General features: G+C 37.4%; 1 protein-coding gene across 5 annotated transcripts in view; it reads right to left on the bottom strand.

The window, feature by feature from the left end:
- The window catches only part of fgf13a (fibroblast growth factor 13a), a 102691-nt gene extending 77154 nt beyond the window's left edge, over nucleotides 1-25537 (bottom strand). The window contains exons 1-4 of one of the 5 annotated variants that reach the window (XM_028009390.1): nucleotides 25472-25537; nucleotides 24216-24481; nucleotides 21807-21874; nucleotides 21401-21548 (exon numbers count right to left, since the gene is read on the bottom strand). In XM_028009390.1, the coding sequence (XP_027865191.1) occupies nucleotides 21401-21449 (49 nt within the window). In that variant the 5' untranslated portion in view covers nucleotides 21450-21548; nucleotides 21807-21874; nucleotides 24216-24481; nucleotides 25472-25537. Of the gene's footprint in view, nucleotides 1-21400; nucleotides 21549-21806; nucleotides 22415-24215; nucleotides 24482-25471 lie in introns of those variants that run through there. The other 4 variants (XM_028009392.1, XM_028009389.1, XM_028009391.1 and 1 more) reach the window with 4 other exon arrangements.
- Between the last annotated feature and the right edge of the window lie 583 nt (nucleotides 25538-26120).

Genomic DNA, 26120 nt, shown 5'->3' with positions numbered 1-26120 from the left:
TTTCTGCTTATGGCTAATAAATATATGACATTTAGGATTAAAATATTACATACTGTAAGTCCATTAAAAACTATAAGTACAGAAATGCCGGATTAATGGAAAGTATGTTTATTACCTGCTCTAAAAGTAGTTATTTTCAAAAAGTACTTTTAATCTGACAAACTAGCCTCATCAAAACTAATATTTATTGAATATGACAGTATAATTTTCTTGCATGGTTTTTATAGACTGTAATAGTTTTACAGTGATTGAACATTCAGTGCCTATGCAACTCATTATGTCTGATAATATTTTAAAAGAACATATAAAAGGTGCCATTACTGGCACAGATCTCTGCAGTTACAACCACTCACACTCCGTATAAGCAGCAACTGAACCTTGTAATACTTCAGAGTCAGAATATCACAACGTTTTAGCCAGAAGAGAGAAAACATTTTACAGCTTCACATGTGGGAAGAAGAAAAGCAAAATTAAGTGTAGCAATTAGTTTTTATGTACAGAAACTAATATAGTGAAGAAGTAACTGCAGGGAAAGATTAGATATATTTTTTAAAAAAAATAGAGCTTTGGTGAGGAATAAGAACAGCAAATTGAGAGTGGAGATTTAAAGACAAAAAAATCATTAAGAGTTTTAAGACATGGGATTGTAGTGGGGTATTCTTAGTACTAAACATTCTACATGAGGTAAATTTCTAAACTCTTAAAGCCTCATGCCTGCAAGAAAAGTTTTCAAAAGCTTCGCTTGAGTTAGTGTACTCAACAATCATCCTGTGGATGTTTGGGAAATGGTTATTGGGGGGTCAATCTGACACGAGATACAGAGAGAGAGATAAGACAGAGTATTTGTGCAGACACTCATCAGCCTTCTGACTGCACCTCAGTAAGACAGCTTCCTACAGCAAGGCACGCTGCAAAGTTGGAAAGACAGGGAGAAGAAAAGGAGGAAAGAAACAGGAGTGAGACAAAGTTCACAGTCAAAGAAGTTACATGAAGCAAACTTACAAAAACACATGTAGTCATGAAGTATTCAAAGAAAGAAATGTGTATTAGAAGAGATTCCTAGTCACACGATAAATGTATTTTTATTTTACACAAGCAACATTCATGCTTTATTTTGTACTACTCAGTGGAAGTGTTTTTCACATAATAATTACTGATTTTGTCTTTGCTGCTTTCCTACACTTTGACGTATCAACCTTGAATTAAACTTCCATCAACATTTATGGAAGAAAATCTTCTTATCTCATTATGGACTCTCACTCAGTTTTCCTAATATGACTGCATGTTTCTGAATCCACGCTTACACTTTCTTGACTGTAATAGCTTTGCATTGTACCTTAGTAATGTTGCTCTATGAATAACATGCACTATGGGAGATGAATCCCCCAGTAGAACCTAAACTGACACTCCCTAGACGCAGCAGACAGGACCGTTACAACACAGTTTTATTCTTGGTTTGCAAGGTTTTCTTTTTGTGCAATTATACAGATTCAAACTTCAACCTTTCAAAAACAAAAGCCAGAACTTACCTTTCTGGAACTACTAGTGAGAATCTAATCCACTACTCAACATAGGATGACTCCTGTGCCTCAGTCACCTTTGTTGACAGAAGCCAAAGTCAAAAACTTGAAATAATAAACTTACTTTAAAGTGACAATTTGAAGTAAGAATCTATTTTTCTCCTTCAAATATTGAAGCCTTGAAAAGGTGTACAAAATTGCACTAATATGTTTAACACACCAAGAGATTGTATGTTTTAAAAAATATGAAAGTTTTTTAAAAATAAAACATACTATTAATTTGAAGTGTTTTAACCACCAATGTCCCAGTCCAATCTCAAATATCACTTTAGGGTCCCAATCGAGGCATTTTACTCGACTGAACTCAGTATATTAATAGAGACCTGTTACTCAGGTAATGTCCAGCTTAAAAAGAACTGCATTTTGCAGTGCATTTTGCAGGCATTTTTTTGTGTTTTGGGGGAAAAAACAAAAATGAAGCAAGCAATGTAAGGTACAGTCCAATTTTCAAGTCCAAGATTTCAGGAATTCATGTTTTTGTTATGAAGACTAGCCAATTATATTGAACAAAAGGCAAACCTAATCAAATATTGTAAATATATTACCTACATAAGAAGAGGACAAAAAAAGTTTTTGAGATCTATTTTGAATGTCCCTCACATGTTTCTCAAACATACAAGAAAAAGTATGATCTCCCTTTTCAGAATCTCACATTTTGTAACTGCAAGAGGTTTCCATAGATGGAAAATGCATAAATAAGCTTGTGAAAGTCCAACATTTTCCTTCATAAGGTTGTATTATTGAACAAAATTTTCAAATCAATACAAGTAAAACTTCCACTATCTAAGAGAAAAATATCTGTGCTTTCCAAAACCTCCACAAGACACTGCAGAGGCACAACACAACCTCCAGTTAACAAGCCCAAACAGGCCCAGCTAGGTGGCTCAAACGGCAGCTTCAGTAATGACTGTTAGAAAATCTGCCATCACCAGGTCACTTTCCCACCATATTTCTGCTTTCATCTCCCCTTCAATTAATAGGCAGGGTGCTTTGACACAACCACTTATTAGGAAGCAGCAGTGGGCAGGCAGAGATCGCTTTGCAAAGACAAACAACTTAATTAGTGGCGGCAAAGCCTTAATAAGTTCAGCTCAAAATAGTTAGGAAGGGCTGGTGAAAAAAAAAAAAAAAGCACTGTAATTATAGCTGGGCAACATTTTGACTCCTAACTTACCACCCACAACTTCCCTGTACTGTTTGTCCTTTGTTTTCAATGTGACACAATACATACATACATTAGATTTTGTTTAAATATTATGGAATAACCAGTTATAATAATATGCCATCTATATATTTAGAGGACGCGCAGTAGAAGAGAGCTGTTAAAAACTCTTATGCTTTGCCTTGTTAATGTGCAAACGGAATGACAGAGCATAATATCCACATCGTTGTATGCATCTGTCATACTTTCTTTGCAAAGAAAGAAATGTGCTTTGTTTCCTGTGTGCTGTCAACAACTTAACAGAGCTAAGAATGAGCTGCCAGGGAAAGCAAACTAAACTAAGAAAATAAACGCTTTTACATTCAAAACAACTGCTCAAACCTGCAGATTTACTCACAGCCTTCCAGCAGTTGTAACTTTATTCATAACAAATAAAGGCAGCAGATCGTTCATAAAATTGAATACGATACAGTATGTATTATCACTCTCTAATCAATATAATACTGCATTGTGGAAATTACAACACTCAAATCATATACCTGAACTTTTAAACTTATTTTAATTTTAATTTAGTGTGAACTTCCAATCTGTTAATAACTAATGTTTCACTCTTTAAGGTGAAAGCTAATCTTGCTTCCAAGATTTTATTTAATTTTTTTTGGACATCAAAGCATAAGTTTCCTTTTTGGAAAGATACCACAGCGGGCCCCTGGTATTCATGGGGGTTAGGGAAACAGCTACAAACCACAGTTTTAATGGTACAAACACAAAATATCTCATGATATGCATTAATATGCACAGTGGAAACTGTCTTGAAACTATTGCAGCAGCTAAAATCTATAGTCTTCTTTATCTCCATTCTTCGTTATACAGAAAGTGACACTCGTAGATTAGGTCCCTTGGAAACGTCACAAATTGTGTGTCAAGTAGCAGTGCTTCTAGGTATTTTCAATTTTTTAAAAATATTTTAGAAAAAATCCAAACAATTAAACGTATAGTTGCTAGCATCCATTATTACTTCCCTAAGCAGTGCGCTGCTATGTGACTTCTACATTCTTCTTCAGCACATGCGGGTTTATGTGTAAACAAAGTGTTTACACATAAGCTTGATTCGGGTCACTTTTAATTATTAATATAAATAACAAAGTAAAAAAAAAAACTATTTCAGGACAAAATTTAAATTGAGCATCAAGACCTGCTGTCTAAATATAATCTAAAGCTGCTTTCTCACAGGAGCGGCTTTAACCGGTTTTGTCCCAGTCTGCCCCAGCCAGATTTGTTTCCATTAGCAGATCCTCCTGCTGGTTTTTTGCAACCACTTCAGGGGTAGAACAAGCTGCACTAAGCCATTATTACACTCAAGTTTGATTGACAGCAATCTGCACTGCTTGATTAGCCTGTGATCACTGCATGAGCAAATGTCCGACCTTGCTAACTCCAAACAACAGTGGACCCCTGCCTATACATGGTTCAGTATTCAGAGATTTTTCCGTAGAACCCAACTCCACCAATTATTTGCTGAAAATCTCTCTATTCATATTTTTTGGTAGCACATATCTAAAATATTCAAAAGAAAATGCAGCTAGGTAAGCCAGTGCAGTATGGAATCCATATAATACATTTTATTTAAGTATGACATTATTCAATGTATGGAGTTGTATGCATTGCTGCTACATTAATGCCAAGTCAGAATGGAGACCCTGTGCCAAAGCTAAGAAAGCAGTGGAGCAAAGAAACTAAGCAGCCATCTGTCCCTCAGGGTTTTGCAGTGCAGAGCACTGAGCTTCCAATCACCCACACAAACATATCCAATCTCCACCAAAACACACCTCACACATTTACCTGGTATACACTCTGCATTTGCAAAACATGCGTATGACTCAATCCTCAGAGTTAGGTGTTGTAAATCCATGTGAAAACAAGCTTTTTTTTTTAATAGATCCGTAAATGTGAACTCTGTTTAAATGGGGACTTCCCCTTGGTTAGCTACTGAAGCAAAGTTTTTGGTCTGAATGAATCAATCACATGAATCAATGCTTGTACATAGCGCCTGAAAATGGAAGAGTCTCAAACTTGTTATGTTTGCCTTTTACCTTGTTAAACAAGAAAGGATAAAAACTCAATGAGGTTCAATAACCAGACAAGTAAATATTTTTAATCATTTGGCTTTTCTTTGTCTCGCAGATATAGAATCATGGATGTTTTTATTTTTTGAGTGTGATGACTGATTTTAGAGAAAGTGTGAGGTCTGCCTCCACACAGTGTTAACAACATCCCACCAAAGATGCCCACAGGGTCCTCGATTCCGAACAAACAACCCAACATCCTCCCATAAAAGGGAAAACTGTGGAAGCATCAGGGACTTCCGATGATGCTCAGATTGACTATGTTTGAAAGTTATTTCATCTAAGTACTTAACACTAAAAATCTGAAAAACCTTTGAAAAACACAACTCCTTAAAACGGAGCATCCTTATTGTAAGCGGTGACGTGCATAAAGATGTGTGAAAATGTGCCGGTGTCTAAGCTGCTTCATATATTCTGAATTATTTATTATTGAGACTGAATGTGTTAACATTTCAAATGGATGAAGCCAGACAATATTTTGCAGACATAAAGAAAGAATATCTGCAGCAAATAGTTTGAGATTCTTGCTTTTCTATTTTTTTTCTAGTCAGTTTGAATTTATCCCATTAGACAGGAGGAAGGAGTATCAGAGATGTTTTACAGAGAGCAGGGGAATGTGGCATGCAACCCTCTTGTACACGTGCAGCCATGCACATGGCAACAACATTAATCTTTATCTTTTTTTCCCCCATCAATTATGCATACAGTGAAAATTTCAACAGCAGTCAAAAGATTAGATTTTGAAAATCAGAAGATAAAACTTTACACAATGTTTAAATATTAAACATCCATCTTCACAGCTACATCAGATAAGAAAAGTTGAAAGTTTGTCCTGCAGATAATGCACATTGTGCGCTTCCTTGGATAAAAGGTGTGGGATATCAGAGAGTAAACTCTGTGACATAATTGTGCTTTACTGTGATATTTTTTTTCCCAAATCATCAGGTATAAATTAGCTTTGAAGTGTTTTGTAACAATAGATTACCAAATAAACTAGACTTTGACCACTCTGGCACCATTAAATGATTGTGACCACTCTTTACTGTTAGTGCAACGTCCACAGTGATTTGGCTTGAGCCAACTAAGGTTAGCCAGTAAATTTAAAAACTGTGTACATAACTTTTTTATATTCTTCAACTGCAGAAAAATTTGTGTACAGACTTGTTCTGTTTCTTAGGTTTACACACAGAAGTTCTCCTCTTAAGCAGTAAATAACTCAAATACCTGCACCCTTTTTACTGTGATCACCATTGAGAAGACAGAAAATTGTTTAAATACTTTAAAATCTTAGTTTTGCGTCAAAAACAGCTCTTACAGGTGAATATGTAAGGTAACATTTTGACCCGATTCTATAGCCCTGTGAAACTCTACCTTTATTTTTGATGTTTACCCAAAGAGAAGTTCAAGGATTTTTTTTAAATAAAACTGGTTAAATGTAGAGTTTGGGGCGTTCACACCTGGACAGGTCACCAGTTCAACACATGGTTCAAGTTTATTGTTAGCTGTCAAACATGAATATATGAATATAAAACTTCAATCTATTTCTTCCGTATAAAAAAAGCACAACTGGAAGGTATTAAAAGCAGAAAAAAAGAACAATCTGCTCAAATAATCGCTTTCTATTCCTGTCTGTAAAGAATAAGCAAAAAGGGAAGCAGGACAAAACCTTAAAATAGCTGAAAAAGACACGGCAACATGAGCTCAGAGAGATAATCACAAACCAGTATGCGACATCTTGTAGATTTTCAGCACATTTCCATCTCTGTCAGATATATTCTGAAGGTTAATGTGATGCAAAGGTCGCTGTGCTTATAATAATGCAATGTAATATTCAAATGCAGAGAACACATCAAAGCACTGGCATTAACAACTGACCATTTGATTACACAGCACACCAGACACACAGACATGACGTAAAGGTCAGTACACGCAAGAACCACTTACACAACTCCTGAAAATTAGGCTACCTAATATAGATGTGTCATGGATCGCAGTTTAATCAAAACAAAAAAGACACGTTGGGATTTGGTGAAACACATAAGATGTTATTTAAATAAAGGGATTGACGCATTTACACATTGTCCCTGTCCTAATTATTTCGCTGTAAATTTCAAGCATAGATGAAGGAAGCATTTTGTTGCATGTAACCTTTTCATCTCCCCTAAAGCACTATTCATCTTCTATAGGACGCTGGTTCTGCTGGTATGGATTACTGTTAGATCACCGGCTGCCATTTCTCTCTTACATTGCCTTTCTTTATCCCTTTGTTTAACTCTCCTTCACTTTATCTGTCCCTCTCTGCAGTGTAGGCAGAGACTTGTCTCCTCTAATTACATTGAAAATGATGTGATCATTCACTGCAGAGAATCTCTCTGACATCTGACAAAACAAAGACAAAGTTTGTCAAGAGGGAAACTGAATCGTCCTAAAGTCAGAAGTTGCTACAGGTCTTCTGATTGTGATTTTAAGGGTTGTGAAGGAAAATATCAGAGGCATTAGCACTACTGAGGGGTTTCGGGAGCATTCAGAACACTACTGTGTGCTCATTTACCTTTTCATAAGTTTACAGTAGCTACTTAGCTTACAAGTTTTACTTGTTCCATGTTGGAGCTCATAACTGAATTTACGAGTATGCCAAATCAATTTTCCAATTTTTTTTGTTCGAAGTCTTTGAATACAAAAACACACTTAGAAATAACCAATGTTGTATCAAAATCATAATGCAATACAATATCTTACAATAAATTGTTTTCAAAATTCATCATAAATAGCTCATCTGTTCTTGCAAATCATAGTCTATGTGGAGAATTATCCTTTCTCCATTAGGTTCTTGATGTATGAGGTTGAAGAAGAGTCAGTGAGTTGAATTCATGAATTGCATGCATTAAGATTAAATACAGCTGCTCCATTTGTTCATCCTAATGAACCTTACCACAGGGGCCGCTTTTCATTGGCTGATGTCCATTCTACGTGGTCACGTGCGTGGCCGTCTCACAAACACACTTAGCTTCCCGTTAGCTAAGTACAGCATAATGGCAGCACTGATACAACTTCTACACCTTGAAGCCTGTCTGCTACACAGTCTTACGTTAGCTAAACAGATCAATATGCAATGTGTGCTGTATCTGACATACACTAACGATTTTATTTTAGCAGAAAAGGCTTTGGACTAAACTGTTACTCGTGTTAGCCACGCTAGCACCAAGTACAGCTAGTCAGTCAACCATCGCTGTGTTCAGGGAAGCGCTGATTAATAATCGAGAAATAAATATCAAGCCTGGAAACTTGATATCGTAACGGACTGAATGTTATGTTTTTAACGTAATCTTTGCTCGTCTTGCGGGGCGCAGGCGGTTGCCACGGTAACAGGTGTGCTTAAACTACAAAGAGAGAGAGAGAGAGTAAAAAGGTAAGAGTGGTTTTGAGTTGATCACCTGTTCGGGTTATTTTACCTTTGTTTACCTTTGCTGTGGCGCATTACAGCCGCTGTAGTTTCTTAACGTTGGACTAATTACCTCGTTCGTTTGTGAGTTTACGTGATTCACAACAAACATCAAATAGAACAAATATATTTCAGACACAACAAATGGCTTCTACCGCGGTAATTATGTGAAATTAAATTAATTATATCCCAACTTCAGAAGATTTGTCTTTACCTTTACAGAGCTCTTTGGTTCCTCCTATCAGTCTGTAGCTTCTCATATTGACGTCATCAAACCAAATTTCAGATCTACCATAACTGACTGACACCTGCTGGCCTCAGGTTTGCAACCAGCTTGTGACTGAGAAACCAGTAACCTCCTCCCAGATGATGACATGAACTTGTTAGTTCCTCTGTCCATTGTAGTAGCTGGTATATTGTGAAAATCCGGTAGAAATGATGCACTAATCGAGTCATGTTTACATAGAAACAACGCGCCAATGAGGTTTTGCTTGTGAGACTTGCGGTCACGTGGGTCGGTTGTGGGCGGAGCTTGGTAAGGTCCATTCTTATGGGCTAACAGAGCAAAATGGCCTCAAACAACAGTTTGTAATTCCCTTTGTTAGCCTGTACCTAAGCTCCGCCCTAAAGCGGGCGTTCCCTAGTGTGTCATTTCCTTTAACCTTAGCTTTGCGCACATGTGATCTATGTAAATTCATGTATGTGTAAACAAGCATGCAAATAGCCAAAAGAGACAGAGGAAAACACAGAATTATTTATTCTCAACACCTACGAGCTGCTTCTCCATCAACCACACTATCAGCAGCTTCTTCATATTTTCATGAATAGTTGTCCATTGTTTAAACACTATTATAACTCGTTTGGCTGGTATAACTTTTTTCATCTTTTTCTGTTTCAAAATGGTGCAGATGGCAGATGTGCTACGGTTATACTGCTGTGGCAAGTTGACTACATGCAAACGTTGTCATGTTTTTTCAATCATTTCTTTATTTAATTCAATGCACATCATTCACTTCTCAGTGTTTTTTGCTCTTACGTTCTTCATATCCAAGCAAAGTTTTGCAAACACAAATGCAAACACAACACTGATGCATTTTGTTTTGCAGGTTAAGCACTTAAAGCGAATTAGTGCGACAGAGGATGCTAGGAGGATGTTGCGCTCCTCAATGTGGCGCTAACTAGTTCCTTGCACCAACCAATGGGAATATATTTCCTTAGCTCCTTCCTTAGAAGTGAAAGCATATACTGTAAGTGTTAACTGAATGGCATTTCACATTTGGAGTTTGTCTTGGTAATTTGCTCACAACTAATGTGTTGCACTATGTGTGTAATACAGTATGCATGACTTGGCATAAGAATAATCCAAGCTAGCTAGGTATCCTTGACTGATGACTCTCATGCTTATTGGGGTCTTTTTAGCAGTAGCTGCATGTCATTATGTAAATGAAGACTCCCTGATGAGAAGGAGGCAGGAGCAGGCATGATACTCATTTCTCCAGACTGTAAAATTGCCTTCATGGACTGGAGAAGGATTGTTGCTATATTTAGCATCTTAAAGCTATCTTCTCTATTCATTCTCAAATCGAAATACGTTGACCCTTGCTTCATCGTTTTAACCTCAAGAAATCTGAAATATTTCTCTCTTAGTACATTATAATTGTAGGTTTGACATTTATACTTCAAAGAATCTGTGACTTTCTTCAGCTCACTCAACTCTGTTGGTTTTGATTTCTACAAATTGCTACTGCAAATTCTGTCATTATTATTTATGAATACGTAAGCTCTCTCTGAGAAATGGTACTAACGCTTTGATACTATGTTTTGTCTTGTATATTCTAGCTAAAGCCAAACTTAGTCCACTAGTTACTTAGCATAACATCAACTCAATCAGAAATAGCCTCTCTATCTTTAAATTAAGCAGAAGTGTTGTTTTGTCAGCATTTGTCAGTATTTAAAAGGTCAGTGATTATCATCTTAAATAATATTAATATCTTAAACAACAGTATAAAGTGTCAGACACCGTTTGATCAGTCAAGAAATCTCCGAAAACGTGGAGTAAAGTTTATATTGAAACACACTTATAATTGCTATAATAAGTCATTTTATTAATCATGAGTCCTGCAGATGAGTGCTTTAAACTTGACATCTTTGCACCTGTGATTGAAAGATTTAGAAGTGAAGAAGTAGGAAGTGTGACACAATCAACAACATTAGTTCCAAAAGCCCAGGTTACAAAAATACTTTGTGTTTTAGCATGTTGGGTATTCAATAGAAAAAATTAAATGGTGAGAGAGAGCTAGAGAAGAATAAAAATGATTTATAAAGCACTGTGGGAATATGGTGACTGGCTAACTGTTAGCAATGCTGAAGTTAGCATGTGTGTTATAGCTTCTCTATAGTTATGTGGTTTAATTGTGGAAATGTAGAATCCAAATGCAGTCAACAGGCATAATGTAAGTTGAGTGCAAATAAAAAGACTGAAATGTTCAAAACTTCAAATCCAAACCATAAAATCAAACTATACTAAGAACACAGAGCAGAAAACACTAAGAATTAGGAGTAAACTGAATGAACTGGATATACTGTATGCTCTCAGAGAGCCTACTGGAAAAGAAAAGGTAATATTATTGACAAGGTGGAAACAGAAACCACGAACCTAAACAATCACTAAGCAGAACTAACCCTAAAACTAATCAAAATAGAAGCAAAACAACACTGTACTAAAAGAACCTGACTGCCAAACTAAACACTGCAACAAAAATCTGCTGTGATTTGAGCTCTTTGTGTGTTTATTTTGAATTTCTGTGTCTTTGAGTCGCTGTGCTGTCCTGTCCTGTCTTCCCCCCGATTGTTCCCAGGTGTGTCTCGTTCCCTGATTATTTCCTATGTATTTAATATCACCCGTGTCTCTGTGTCTTTGTCGGGTTCTCGTTTCATTCGGCATCGAGTCTCTGTCGTTCTGTGTGCCCAGTCCGTCCTCTCGTCTCTTGTGTTACCGGTTGCTACCGGTGTCGAACCCTGGCTTCCGCTCAGCCATGCTGCCCGGTGTTCTGGACTATGTTGGACTGAGTTTCTCTGGACATTCTGCATTAAAGTCATTTATTTATCTCATCCTGGGTCTACTGCCTGCTGCCTAACCGCCTCACACCACACTTCATGACAAAATCAGATTCTTAACCAGCACATAATACACCTAAAGTACAGTACAAAATAAACACAAAGTTGTAAACATAAAGAGAAAAATCAAGATGTAATATACTTAGAATAATCAAACCTGAGCTGAGTCACTCTACACTGAGCAGTCTTTGAAACATACATGCGAAACCAATAATTTTTTATAAAAAAATGAAATTATGTTTGAAAAGGTTTTTAAGCATTAGGACCATCTTAGGTTTGAAAAAGTATAAAAACACAGACTGTAGTTTGTGAAACATTTGTAAAGTAAAGTTTACGTTTTTACAAGAATATCTTTGAAAACATTTTCAGCCTGTTTTGTGAACTGAATGTTGTGTATCCTCCCTTTTTATGAGCTGCCTTTATCATTACACCACTACTCAACAGTTATAAAAATAGTTTGAGCTAATAAAAACCAAGAGATCAATTTACTTAGAGATGTTACAGCAGTATCCGTAGTATGTTTATCGTCTGGAGTGCAGAGTCACAGCGGGGTGACTTCAGCACAGTCAGTCAGACTTTAATTAATAAGCAAACTGCTTCCCTATTTTAACACCTCCAGTTTCCATCAACATCCATGAACAACTTTAAAAGGCAAAGCTTCAGCCCATTAACAAATTCTCTGAGAAAAGCTGTTAGTGTTTTTTTATGAACCTGAATAAATAAATGTTTTTCTGCAACAATGACTTAAATTTGTTCTGACCACTGAGGGAATGAGAAAAAAGATGTTTAGCTAATTAATATTTAATTAACATTTATTTTAATGCACACAATGTCTAAGTCCACAGTGTAAATCTGTGTTCAAGCTGATGTGTGTCATACCAACATGAAATTACAGTATGTTACAGTTTCTACACAGCTTAGATTTAGACTGCTTATTTTTCCAATGTAGCAAACACAATTTAAATATCACACATCCAGCGTTTGGACAATTTTAACTGGATTAATTTACAAATAGATCTAATTTCATAACATTTTCACTGTTTTAATTTTAAAATCAAATTTATCTAATAGTCCATCAGGTCAGTTCAGGATCCTGTTTTCCAGGGCTGTGAAGTTTCTTTTTATAGGTACAGTGCTCTTGTTAGATGAAACATTGATGCAAACTGAAGTGATGCGCCACCTGTAACCTGCTTGTGAAATCAGCTGCAGGACTGGAGAAGACCAGGAAGCGGATAATCCTGTTAACTACTCACTGCACGTTTTGAGAGAGCACGGTGTGCCTGCTGATACAGAGAACACAATGTTGTCAAGATTTAAGCCAGTAAGATCAGATGCAACATTTGGTTGCATCTCCTTTCAGGTCAGAATAGAGCTTTTTCACCTTTTAGGTTTTTTACACCTTCCTCACTGCATCAGGAAAGGTCAGGAATTAATGTTGAACATCAATCATCTTATACTTTCGCTTTACATCAAAATCTGCTTTTAATAGCCTGTTTTAAAAGAACATCTGTGAATTCAGAAGGCTTTTGAAATCATGCCTTAAGGTTAGAAGAGGTTAGAAAACTGGAAGGAAGCAATCTGCTCTTTACTTACATCCCCGGGCCATCATTTAGCCCGATCATCTTCACCACAGAGGCCTGCCGGCCAGACTCCCAGGCCTGTTCTGTTCCAGCCAGATATCTTACTTATTGCCAATAGTTTTCTTTTTCTTACCCCACCTTAATAACCTTTCAAATCTTGACAAACTTCAAGCAACTGTTGGACATCGAGCCATGAAGGACTGAAACTGACTTAAGACTTTTATGGTAACTATTTTTTCATCCATACAATACTTTAAAACTCTGGTTCCAACTGCAGCAAGAAGACGAGTTTCAGTTTATGTGTCAAATACAGTAGAAAACGTTGGGGCATTTTCCCACTTTGACATTCAAGACATTTTGAATTGCAAAAAATTGGTAAATGTGATTTAACTGTGAGTGAAGTTGTGATAATAATAATTTTAGTCAGGATTTTTTCTGCTACTTTCTAGACCATCTCAGCAAAGCGATACTCCCACATGTATCAGATCTGCATCTGGGTGTGCCTTACAATCTGCAGAATTTTACCAGGAATATGGGAGGTTTCTGCGCATGCACCATAAACTTAACTGTGCAGTGCATGAGATGACATAATCAATATTTTAGTTAGCTTACAGTCTGAAAATGCAAGTGGCAAAGTCACAAAAGTTTTCAGCACTAATGTAGTCCACTATCAATGTGCAATTTTATGCAAAATGTTACCCTGAAAAAGTTATATGTGTGTACTGTATATCTTCACAAGTGCAGCCAGAACTGCAGTCACTCTGAGCTGATCATCACACTGTGACTCTGAAATCTGAAGTTGTTTTTAGGTAATGGTAAAGTTTAATAAGCACTGTAATGCACAACATGTGGTTTCTCCACCTTTACTTATTTTCCTTTTCCTACTAAAAACAAAACCTTACTAAATATAAGCAACACTTTTTTCACAGTCTTACAGATGCATTTTCTATTTCACCTGCAGCCTTGAGAATTTACAGCTTCCGTCCATGAAACCAGATGCACAATTTGGAGTTGTACATGCTTCTCACCAGCTTGGAGCCCTGTTCCACAGGAAGCATTTGCATATCTATAATTCAGGGAATTTCATTTTTCATAGCCCAGAAGACCGTCACAAAATCCTGAAGAGACAGTTGATTTTATGGCTGATTTTAGCATCAAAGTACGTAACATGATTTGAAGTCAGTTCAGTACAACATTGATAAATACAGTTTGCTTGCTGCACACCTAAAAAAGTTATTACAAGTGTTTTCAGTAATACTACAGTTTGTCTGTTTAAAACTTTGAGTTAAAAGAAAATGCCAAAACAATTATTCACTGCAGCAGATAGGGAGTAGTTTAAAAACCATTTTTCTGCCGATATTTTTGGTTGAGTATAGAAATGCTTGAACTTTTCACCTTTACAAAAACTCTAATCTGCAATGCACCTGTAACCTTAATTTGCTTTGTACCATCGTAGAACAGGGAGCAAATCAGTCCGCCACACAGTTCACAATACTGACCTTGAGGATTAACATAATTTATTGTTATCTGCCAGTTTGACACATGTAACCACAATTATGGAGGATTATAGTTAGATGAGATTATATTCTGAAGTGCATATCTGAAAGTAAATTGCAGTAATCCAAAGCGTACAGGTATCAGCAAATCCCACTGTATGTTTTTAGTTTGGATCCACAATTATTATAATGAATTAATTCAGGTAAATAATTAGATCATTATAATCATCTTTGATTAACCTCAATGACCTCTGATCAATCTGAAGCAGAAAAGCTCAACACGCAATCATTTGGGTAGATCTAGTGTTTAATACTGATTAAAACTAAAATAATCTAATGTAATAAAAAACCAGTTTGTAGGAAAAAGTATGATTTTTCATAAAGGTTATTTTTGACACATCTGCAGCTCAACATTTATTTCAATTTCTTCCCTGTGTAACACAACACAAATACAGCAGATTTAAACTTTGCTCAACTGTCTTTTCCAGAACAAAGGCAGCACTGGTTCTCAAAGCACCAGGACTCTAGGAATTGTTACTGTTATTGTCTGGTGTTATCTGAAAATATCACAGCACAAGTGAAAGATTCTGACTATAAATGTTTCTGGTCACACCCTTCCCTTTGCTCTCTTGAGCAGTGCAGCTCCATCCTCACAACAGAGCCTGCAGCCATAGCACAGGCTAGTTAGCATGGCCGCTGATGACAGTGGGTGAACAGTTGTCATGTTGCGAGAAGTTGTTTCTCTGCCGTTATCACAGCTGGAGCACATACATGAGCGTGACTGTCAGCACTAAGACACTTCCCCTGGCTCCTGTTGGTTGTTGCTGACTGGGAGCAGTTCATTTATGCATATAGCATAAATAAACCACAGGGAGGAGGCGCAGGAGCTCAATTTTTTCACAGATTATTTGTTTCATGTTATACTGTCACAGCATGGTGAGAGTTTTAAGAGACAAACATATTTTAAAAGTTACATAATGCAGCTTTAAGGTAAGTTTAAAAGTTCCCTTCACCTCTCAAAGGTAAAAAAATCACTGATGAACATTTAGGAAAGAGGAAGGCTTTCTTCACCTGATCAGAAAAACATAGGAATACATTTGTTGCTATGATATTACTAGATCTATTAAATAGCCTATTTTTTGTTAACTCTTGACCTCTTTCCTTTATTTTTAGTTATTAAGATTAGAAAATAAGTAAAGATGGAGATGTTGAAGATAATGAAGACATTTAACAGAAAAAAGCTTGAAGGAATAACTAGAAATAATTAAAATGCTGTTCTTTGGCTCCTACAAATTAACATCTACAGGAAGTGTGTTGAAATCTCAATTGAGGACAACTCACAAAGCCTTTCACCTCAGAAGCCATGCAGCTTTGTGGATTATTAAGCTGACTAATGCATTTGAGCTTTTATGGAGGGAACACTTCGGCAATGATGACGTCAGACAGAAAACGAACCATTTCTAATCCAAGAACTTATCATTATGCAATAAAGAACTGTGCTTTATCAGAAGATGTTGTGGATCATCCCAACAAACCAAAAACTGGAACTACAACACACTGATCTAAGGCCATGCTGGGTCACTGACAGAGATGGGTCCTCAGTCTCAAAGCAATCAGCACACAACTGAGAGATGAAGCGTGGCGGATCCCTGACGCCATTCAGAGACGGTTTCCTCCAGGCATGATCATCAGATCTGCGTCAGTACCAGGAAGGAATCTGACAGGGAACAATTTCACCGCTCTGTCGCCGGAAATACATCACATCCTTTCCAAACACACCGGCTAAATCCGGCAAACCTCATGAAATGGAACAGAACAAACACTGATCTGTAAACATATCTTGTTATAATTTGTGTAACCATTCCTGACAGTAAATCCTTACACAAAGTAACATAATAGCTTGGTGAGACAATTAAATTATCCTAATTTATTTGTAGTTTCTGAAACTGCTAAGTGACAAGAACACTAATTGACTGTCCAGAATTTACTGAGCTTCTTCTCAGCTACAAACAGACTCTAGAGATGCTCCCCTCCACTGATGCTAAACAGGATTAACCAGTGCATAAAAAAGATAAATGAAGGAAAGAAAATGTGCCACATGCATGAGTGAACATCTTACAAAAATGTTTTCAAATATGATTGGAGCAATTTACAAAACCACAAATATACTATGGAATATATAGTGCCTTGCAAAACTATCCATACTCCACTGGGTTTTGCCACATTAAAACCTCAGCATATTTTCTAATTAACCTAAAACAAGCTCCTATTTCTTGATGAAAAGTTACTTTTAAGTTATTTGTGTACAATTTCAAGTGTACAAAGATACTAGAAACACTAAAAACTAGACAAAAATACTTGATAACACTTTGTGTCTTTGCATATGCACAGCGTAGCATTGATCAATCACGTATCATCCCAAATAAAATTCTTTTAAGTTTGACGTTGAAACATAACAAAGCATCAAAACTTCAAGAAACTTCCACATTCAGGGCTGCAAGAACTACATTTTAAACTCTTTGCAAGACCTTAGAGTTAAATAAAACCTCTCAGTTCAGGTGCTGACATCTAATCCTGTGTCTTAATGATTATACCGTTAAATCTTCTCTTAATTATTACCAGCTGATCTTCCTTTGACCACAGGCTACTCACGGTATCTCCTCAAAGAGCAAACCAGGGTCCTAATGACACTGTGTGCAGTTCTGCTGATGAGATTAGAGCAGGTGTCAGTGTTGCGGGGGGCAGAGCTGCCGCCATTGTGATTAATGAAGCAGCTACAAACTTCTCTCTGGGCATCCATTGATTCAATGACTTTTCTTACACTGAATTAATCTGCCAGCAAATATGCGAGACTTATGCCCCGTGCTTTACTCATATCTGCAGTTTGGGGCAGCAGTGAATCGGCTGGCTGACACTTGAAGCCCAGGAGGGGAGTATATCAGCACGCTGCACAGGGATGAGGCTGGAGTAGAATGACCGAAAAGCAGAGAAAATTATTTGCACAGAAGCAAGGCCGGCCCAAGCCTCCATGGGGCCCTAAGCAAAATTTGGTTATGGGGCCCTCTAGTTCTGCTAACCATGTGGATTGGCTGCAATCAGCAGTCCGATCATTAGATTATTCACATACCTACCATAAACTTATTGCATCTCTGGCATTGCTGTTTACATTATATACATGTATAATAGGATATATTTATTGGCCAACTGATTTATTGACCAGTTGATTTCTGGGCGCCGATTTCCTTAATTTTGGGGGATTGTGATCTGCTGATACTTACATGTGAAGCTGATCTTATCCCCTGATCTTATCTTCGTGAGCAAAGGTTTAAAAAGAGTTCATAAATCGGGATAGGCTTGATCTTTTGTGATATGAGACTACAGTGAGGACAAGCAGAGTGAAAATTCCTGCATAACTGATGCAAGATGCTTCAGTGCAAAACTGTTAAATTGCATATATAGAAGTTATCTATCTGTGGGTTCTGAGCGAGAAGAGACATGAAGCTTAGAGTGTGTACGTCCTGTTCACTTTGACACATCACTTTGTCTGCACAGCTTACCTTCACAAGGACAGAGAAAACTAACACAACATGATTCACTGATGTTGATACCGCAGCCCAGATTCACAACATCCCCCTCTACCCCGCCAGGTTTCAGCTTCCTCCTTTCACATGGACTGCAGAAGATAGGCAGTAAATTTTCTGAGAGGTGAAGAGACATATTTGTCACAAAACTTAAAACTTAAAACATTGGTATGTCTTTTTGATATGATTATTACTGGAACCACTACTGAGAAAATAGTTACTGAGGAAAAGTTCAAGTGGTTCCAGTCTTTGTTACCAGGATATTATTTCTTTGTTAACCAAAGACCAGGACAGAACTGGGAAAGAAAGCTTTTAAATATGCTGCTCTTCATTACTGAAACCAATTACAGAAGGATCTAAAGACTGAAGAGATGGTTTCACTGAACAGTTTTAAAGCTCTCTTGAATGACAAGGACACAAAAACTTCTAGCTGTAGATGTTTTATGTAATTTGTTTTATTAAAGTATAATGTATTTAAAATGTTTTAAAGGTTGAAGTTATCTTGTTTTTATCTTGTTTTGCTGTTGGATAGCCCAAATTCTTGTACAAGTGTGGTTAAATAAAGGTTATAAACAAAGCGGATGACTTGAGTATTATTATAGTTGAAGCAAAAGAACTGTGAAGGTTTTCTGATTTAGTTTCCTGTGTCCAGAATATGTAAAATCATACAGAAACATAATGAGATGATCATGAGTTCCTGCTGATATATTTAATAACATTTTTATTACAGAATCTAAAACCACTCACTTATTCTTCTGCCAAGTTCTGCGGAAACTAAGATGGACTATGAGACTGACTGTCAATGTGAATTATGGCAAATCAGTTACTGGCTTTAATAACTGCATACAAGATTCATTAGAAAGTTAATCTATTATTTAAACAACAATGATGGTAGAGATTTGAGGGTAATTTTAGCAGCTAGTGAGTGATAAATGTTTTGAATGTTTCTTCTGCTATGAAAGAGTGGGAGATTTAGAAACCAGTGTAGGCCAAGAGCTTCCAGAAAAACTGCCACGGAGATGGCAGGTGCTTCTGGCTTAATGGACTGTTTCTCTGAAATAATTCGCAGGCCGGGTGGTTGCCAACATTGGCAGGGTCAGGAGTGGTTTTCTCCATGCAAGTCCCTGCTTGTGTGCCATTCAAGTCCATGATGAAGGGCAGCTTTCACCGGCGTGATCATGTCAGTGATGACTGGGGTGAAAGCTAAGGGCTTTTTTCTAAATTTAGAAAACAGTAGGGAAACTCAGCTTTTACCTTTCATTTGGTATCTTTTAGGAAATGCTATACCTTGAAAAACTGTCCGTACCTTAGTTTATCTCAAACTTCTTCTTTTTCTGGAGTTTAATTTTCACTCAGTCAGTCAAAGTTTGGCTAGATTTAAGGACGGAAGGTGACATACTTTGTAGAGTTACAGATGTTGATAATTTAAAGTTGCTGTGAGCATTAACATGTTGTTGTTTTCATGGTATAATTGTGCGAATAAATGAGTGTTAAAAAAATGTTTTTCTTCTTGTTCGTTTTGTGGTCGCCACAGATCATCTGTCTTCTTTTGTCACCGTCCATCATCCATAAACCTCTTATTTGCTCATCCTTCACATCTTGCATCACCACATTTTGCATGCAACTGTAAAGAGGAAGAGAATGCTAATCTTTTTTCTTTTTTTTTACAAATTTCCTAAAATGAAGCTCTTTATTGCCAAGTTAATTTGAAAAGTGTACTCTACTTTTTTATATGCTTTTTAATAAATTATCTATTCCTCTCAGTGGTTTTTCAGTCAGTGGACTTGTTTGACTGCGGCTAATGATGCTCATTTAACACCTTCAGCCAGAATCTCAAGTTTTTCTGCCTTGCATCTGGGGTTGAGTCACAAGACAAAACAACCTCTCCTCTTTCTGAAAGTTTATTTAAACTTGCATATAATTGTTTGCTCAGATGAATGTGGCACCATTTGCATCTGAAAGGATGAACCATGACGTCACACAACAAAGAAGAGTGTTTTAGATCTGCTTTACATTAATACCTCTGCCTCCAGTTTTCACAAATTGTGTGAATTAAACTATCAGAAGCCTGCACAGCCATAGCGTCCTCAACCGGATAGCCAAAATTGAATATTATGTTTGGTGTATGCAAACATTTGAAATTGAAGTAAAAAAAAACAATCTGCTTCATTTTCTGTCATTTAACCATTAGAAATAACCAACTGACCTAAATCAGCCAAAATTTACTCTTAATTTAACATCAGATAGTGAAAAAAATATATAATTTTTATAATGTGTATGTAACCATCTGGCTTACACTGTAGCTATTTGTGAATTATAGCCTTCATAATAATAACAACAAGTAACATGAATATCTTAGCTGTGCTGCCAATTTAAGCCACTTGGGTTATTGATTTGTTTGAACACCTTAAACTGATCCAGAACGTGACAAAAGGAGATCCACTTATATTTCTATGTATTGTAAATAAACAGCGCTTGCTCCGGTGCCACATTACTAATGTTGCTTTATTACATTGCACTTTAAAAACAAAAACTAATTTACTAATTTTCCATAAGCATCTAAATACTTATCGGTGACGTTTAACACCTTACAGTATCGCTTTAAAGTTCTGGGAAATAAAGGTATGTCATCTTAAAAATAATTATCGCCGTATACATATATATTTTATAAGTATCGTGTGTTTAAAAGAAAACAGAAAAGGTGCAACAGACGGTAAGAGTCGCGCAAATACACGGCGTGGATGAAACGGGTACACTAATTAGTCCTGCCATGTTTCTCTGACAACCTTGTCTCTGTGGCAATGTAAAAACACTTTTATTATTATTATTATTATTATTATTATTATTATTAATATTAAATATAGATATGTTGCGTCACAGATCACAGGTTCAGGCTACGAGATCTCACGCGCTGCAATGACGGCGCGAGCGAGAAACACAAAAGGACCTTTCAACAGGATGCCAGTAACACAACAGGATGAAATAATTACCATCCCAGCGTTGGAAACATTACTGTAGATGTGGGTTTCTATTCAATGAGAAGGCAGCCAGGTCCATAGAAGGATGTATTGTCCAAATTGCCCACGTTTGTGAATACAATTGAAGCATGTGATCTAAAACTAGTGTGCAGCATGTAGGCCTACAGAAGCAAATGCATTGCTCTCGCGACCCGAATGCATCATGCTGGGCATGGTTCCCCATCCAGTGGCTGCTCTACAACCTCAGAGGGGGATTTGATCATGCAGGGGGAAATAATTGGTGCATGTTCCCCTTCAGGGATGAAAGGAGTCCGTGCAAGGCAAGGCTCGTCTCTTACCCTTGGAAGCATCCTTGTCTTCTTTAGCCTTCGCCACTTTTCCGCTCATAGATCCCAGTTTGGATGTGTAATTCCCGATTTAGGTAAAAATCGAAATCCCCCTATTTGCTGACCGTCCTCAGTGAAATCCTTCCCAGAGATAAGGGTTCTGTGAGGAGAGAAATGCCGATGAGAGTCACATTATTGTTTTATTTTCCACAAGAGAAGAGCAGCGTTTGGTGACAGACACATCATGAAGCCTAACAAAGGACAGTGGGGGGTGCAACCCAATTCAGTTCAATTAGGTATCAATGAAAACATCCAACTCTTGCTGTCCTCTGCACACACTCACATGTAACAAGACAAAAGGAGTAGCACAGTTTCATTAAACATCCGGAACCAGGACTGTGAGCATCTCCGTGCCTACCTTATCTCCTCCACTTTTTCTGCTACATCAATGCACATTGATGAAAGGAAGCGCTCCCACCATGAATCCTGTTATGTACCAAAAAAGAAAAAAGAAAATCACGACCTACTCTACTGTGACAAAGGACCAGAGCAGATAAAAAGAAAAGAAGAAAAAAAAAGCTGCGAAATGGAGCGCAGCCTTTCTCTCCCCCCAAGAGGTTCTGAAGTCAAAACAGTGAAGCACACCACCTAACAAACCCAGAGAGGAATGCCATCCAGCGCAGCTCCTGCCACCAGCTTTTTGTTTTTGGCGTCTGCCTCTTTGTTTTGTCTCTGCCCTGCTCTTCTGATCGCTCAGCAGGCACAATCAACAGGATACACAAAGTGAGAGCGCTCCGCCCGTTTCTGCGCCGATTCACGCAACGGACGTTGGTTTTTGGACCTCAGTATCACTGCTGGGATGTAAACGAGCTGTCCCATCCATAAAAGCGGTGTGTGTGAGCCGTGCTGTCGATGCGGTGAAGAATTACAGCAGGGGGTTGAGCTGCTGCTGCTGCTGCTGCTGCTGCATGGCGCGCACCATCTTGCTGTTGCTCTCATTCAGTCGCCTCAGTGGCGGAGCATTGCGTTTTCCCATTCACATCCAGGCTGCGCATTCTCCAAACACTGGCTTTATTAAAGGCATAACTTACAATGCGAAGCAGTGGCTCTGACTAATATAACGCAAAAACAGAAGATAAATAATTTAAGAACTGTGATTTATGAGATAGTGTTACCAGTTCATACTGTAAAACCTGTGTGACCTGCCAGGTGCCTAAAGTTTGGAAATCGGGCCCAAGTAGCTGCATCTCAGTAAATTAAAGCAAAAAGGTATCACTTTGTGCAATTTAAGCTCAACAAGCTCATGTCTTATATAGATTTATTACATGCACAGTTGAAGCTTTTAATTAAAAAGAATTTGCAAACATGACTGCAATACAGAAATATCAGGCTTCCAGTATATTATCTATGCCATATAATATATGCCCTCAGGGCTTTCTTTTTGTGATTTATTGCACCAAAATGTTGTGGCCTAAAGGTAATTGGGAGTTCTGAAGCCCATTTTACTTTAATATCAGCCTTTGGCTTATATGCATTGTTTGTCCTGGTGTCTGTCGTGTTCCTCTTGACTATACTCCATACATGCTCTGTGGGATTTAGGCCAAGCAAATTTGCCGGCCAGCAAAGCACAGCAATAACCGAGTCATTAAACTTGGTAATGATGGTTTTGGAAATGTAGGCCGGTGCCAAGCAATGCTGGAAAATGAAATCTGTGCCTCCATAAAGCTCGTCCGCAGAGGGAAGAATGAGGCGAGCTAAAGTTTTCTGGTAGACAGCTGCTCGGACCACAGACTTAATAAAATACAAACAAAACCAGCAGATGGCTTCTGAGATCGTCTCTGGTTCACGAGTGTCACACACAAGGAATGAGATCCATGTCCGGGACACGTCTTGTTGCTGCTCTCGAACCGCTGACACCAGGCTTTATAAATCTCCCCCAGCTTTTTCCTCTCCAGAGTGTGGTTAATCCATGTTGCTTCTCCCAATCAACTTTCCATTAATATGCTTGGATACATCACTATTAATAGCCAGCATCATTTATGGTTTGTACTTATCATGGAGGGTGTCAATCTGTAAATATGTGTATCAGTTTATTCACATTCACTTCCACCTGTACTTACTCTTAATGTTTGCTTATGTGAACAGCCAACACTTGTGTTGAATTGCATCTTATCTTAGGTTGCCATCTTAATATCCCATAGCAATAGTGGCTAAGTAATGTATGTTAACTGTCAGTTAACTTTCCATTGGTGTATTTTTCCAAAACCAATTTACACTGACACAGTGGGTCATAAAGTCTGAATTTCCACTGTGAAATTTCACAAAATGCAATGATTTTAAAAAGCAGACTGGTAAAGAAATCACAAGAGGCACACAAGTCAGGCTGAAAATAGTTAACACTGTAGGTGTTAACTATTGGTGAAGGAGAAGTGGAATTAGAAACATAAAAAAAATAAAAGAAAGCGTAGTACAAATGGATAGACTAAAAAAAAATTTTAATTAATTATTTTCCCCTTTTGTGATGTCATTGGATACAAGTTTATGGAAGCTCGATTAGGGCTTTGCATTTTGTTGTACAGCTAAATAGCAAAGAAGCAAACAAAAAAATACTAAAACTGACCAAAGGATGTTGATCTTCAGGAGACAAACTACATCTAATGTAAGTTGGGTTAATTTTACAAAAAGCATGCAGCAGCTATTTGACTATTTCTTACCATTCACTAATAATTGTTTTGCTTTGTGACTATATATGATTAAATTGTGATTAAATAGTTTTATTCCCAGTAACATTCGATTTTGAAGGGTATGGATATTATAAAGTCCTTACCTTTACACTGCGGAGAAGCCTGGGAGCTGCAGCTGAAACTTCCTGTTAAAGTCTCCAGTTTCATGCAGTAACGTCACCACATGGAAAGTTCACTTCGACTTGTCATTAGAGCTTCAATGTTGACGTCAGAAGACAACTCACAGCAAAGTTTTAGCTTTGATCCAGAAGTCCAGTCCAATCCCAGCTGGATATTTTCAGAGGTGTTGTGACATTTCCATCCAGGTTGAGCAGGTCTGTGCTACTCAGTGGTGTACAAGGAAACAGACCTGTAGTTGGAAGGTCGCAAGATCTGTTATTTTTAGAAGAAACTTGAACCTCTTTGAACTTTCTTGACATGCTCAGATCTTCTTCCATTTGTCTGAGGACACTCAAATGTGTTGTAAAGTGCTTTTGCCTCAAATGGTCAGTGCAGATTTTACACAAAGATACTTCCTTTGGTCTCTGGATTAAAAGAATGACCTATGCTGAATTAAAAAAATAATAATTTCAGAGTTTAAGTTGACCCGAGTTATAAAACAAAGAAAGTCTATACAGAGTAACATAAACACTGAAGTAGTGCAGAGATCTGCCTCACAAGATGGACACTTGCACAAGCTACTGCATAAAATGTGAGGGTTAGAGAGAGTGTAAATGTCACTGGATTGTGTTCCCACTGTGTCCACGGCCTGTGACCTGTTTTGACCTTTCCAGCAGAGCTGCGTCCGTCCTCAGTCTGTTTAAAGCAAAGCCCAGAGGCATGTTTGATTCGGCAGTAGCAAGCTCCTGACTCACACTCTGTCATACCCAGGCAGTGTCCACCCATGTCACAAAATAACTCTGAATCACTTGTTTTGAGCTGCTGATTGCGATATTTCAGTCGGATAACAATGACAATGCTTTCAACTAACGTTATGCCACACATGCACAAAGACAAGTTTGCTTGCTTGCAAAATTACAATTTTCATGTAACAGACAAATCCCTTCAAAATGCTTAGCAATGTTAGAAAAATATCTTAAATGTCTGATAAAGTTTTAAAATAATTTAGAGCTGTGTGTATGTTATGTAAATGAAAGTTTTAAGTTTGTATAACTAAAATGAAACTGACAACAAGGTCTTTAATAGAGGTGTCTGTGTAGTCAGATGTGTAGCTCTTCTAAATTATGAGATTGGTAACTCCAAAATAAAGACATAATTTCTCAAGAAAACAATTACCAACTCTAATTTCTGGGTCTGAAATTGTCTAGTCTAATTATTTGTTTGTTTCTTTTATACTCACCATTGTTTGACCCATTAGATGCTACAGCCAGAGCAGGTGAATGGGAGGGGCCGGCCCAGCATTTCCTGTTTAAATGATTGCATGATGTCACTGATTGCATCACTGTGTGCAGCCAAATGGAGGGTTTTCTTTTTTTTATTGTACTGTTTGGTTTCTTTCATGTAACCTTTTGAATTTCGACACATTAAATTATTAATTTTGCAGACCATTTAGTTATGCAGATGAAATTGTAAACTAGATTAATATCCTGATTCCTGTTTCTTTGTTTAGATTTTGTGGTTTGGTTTGGTCTAATGAAGTGCAGATGTGTTGCCAATTCTAGTAAGATTTTAGATACATGGGAGGGACGTCAGAAAACAAAGATGTTAAAGAATAAAACCCACCAGAAAAACTTGAAGCTGGCTGCTGATATTGTTTTCTTATCACCTTTTTTGACCCAATGAGAACACAGTGTTATGTTTTTTATGGTGTTAAACACTTTGAAGCTTTACTTAAAATCAGAACCATTGCATAGAAAAGCCAAAATGAGTAATGTGGATAAACTTAAAGTTCTCTCTCAGGAGCAAGCTGTTGGTGGTTGAATTTTGATGACCACTTGGATATTGCTGTGTCAGTTAGCTATCAAATTAAACAAAGCCCACTGTATTCA

This window comes from Xiphophorus couchianus, chromosome 23 (genome assembly GCF_001444195.1).
Source record: "Xiphophorus couchianus chromosome 23, X_couchianus-1.0, whole genome shotgun sequence".
NCBI lineage: Eukaryota > Metazoa > Chordata > Actinopteri > Cyprinodontiformes > Poeciliidae > Xiphophorus > Xiphophorus couchianus.
The sequence above is the reverse complement of the archived record's forward strand: the minus strand, read 5'-3'. Positions and strand labels throughout refer to the sequence as shown.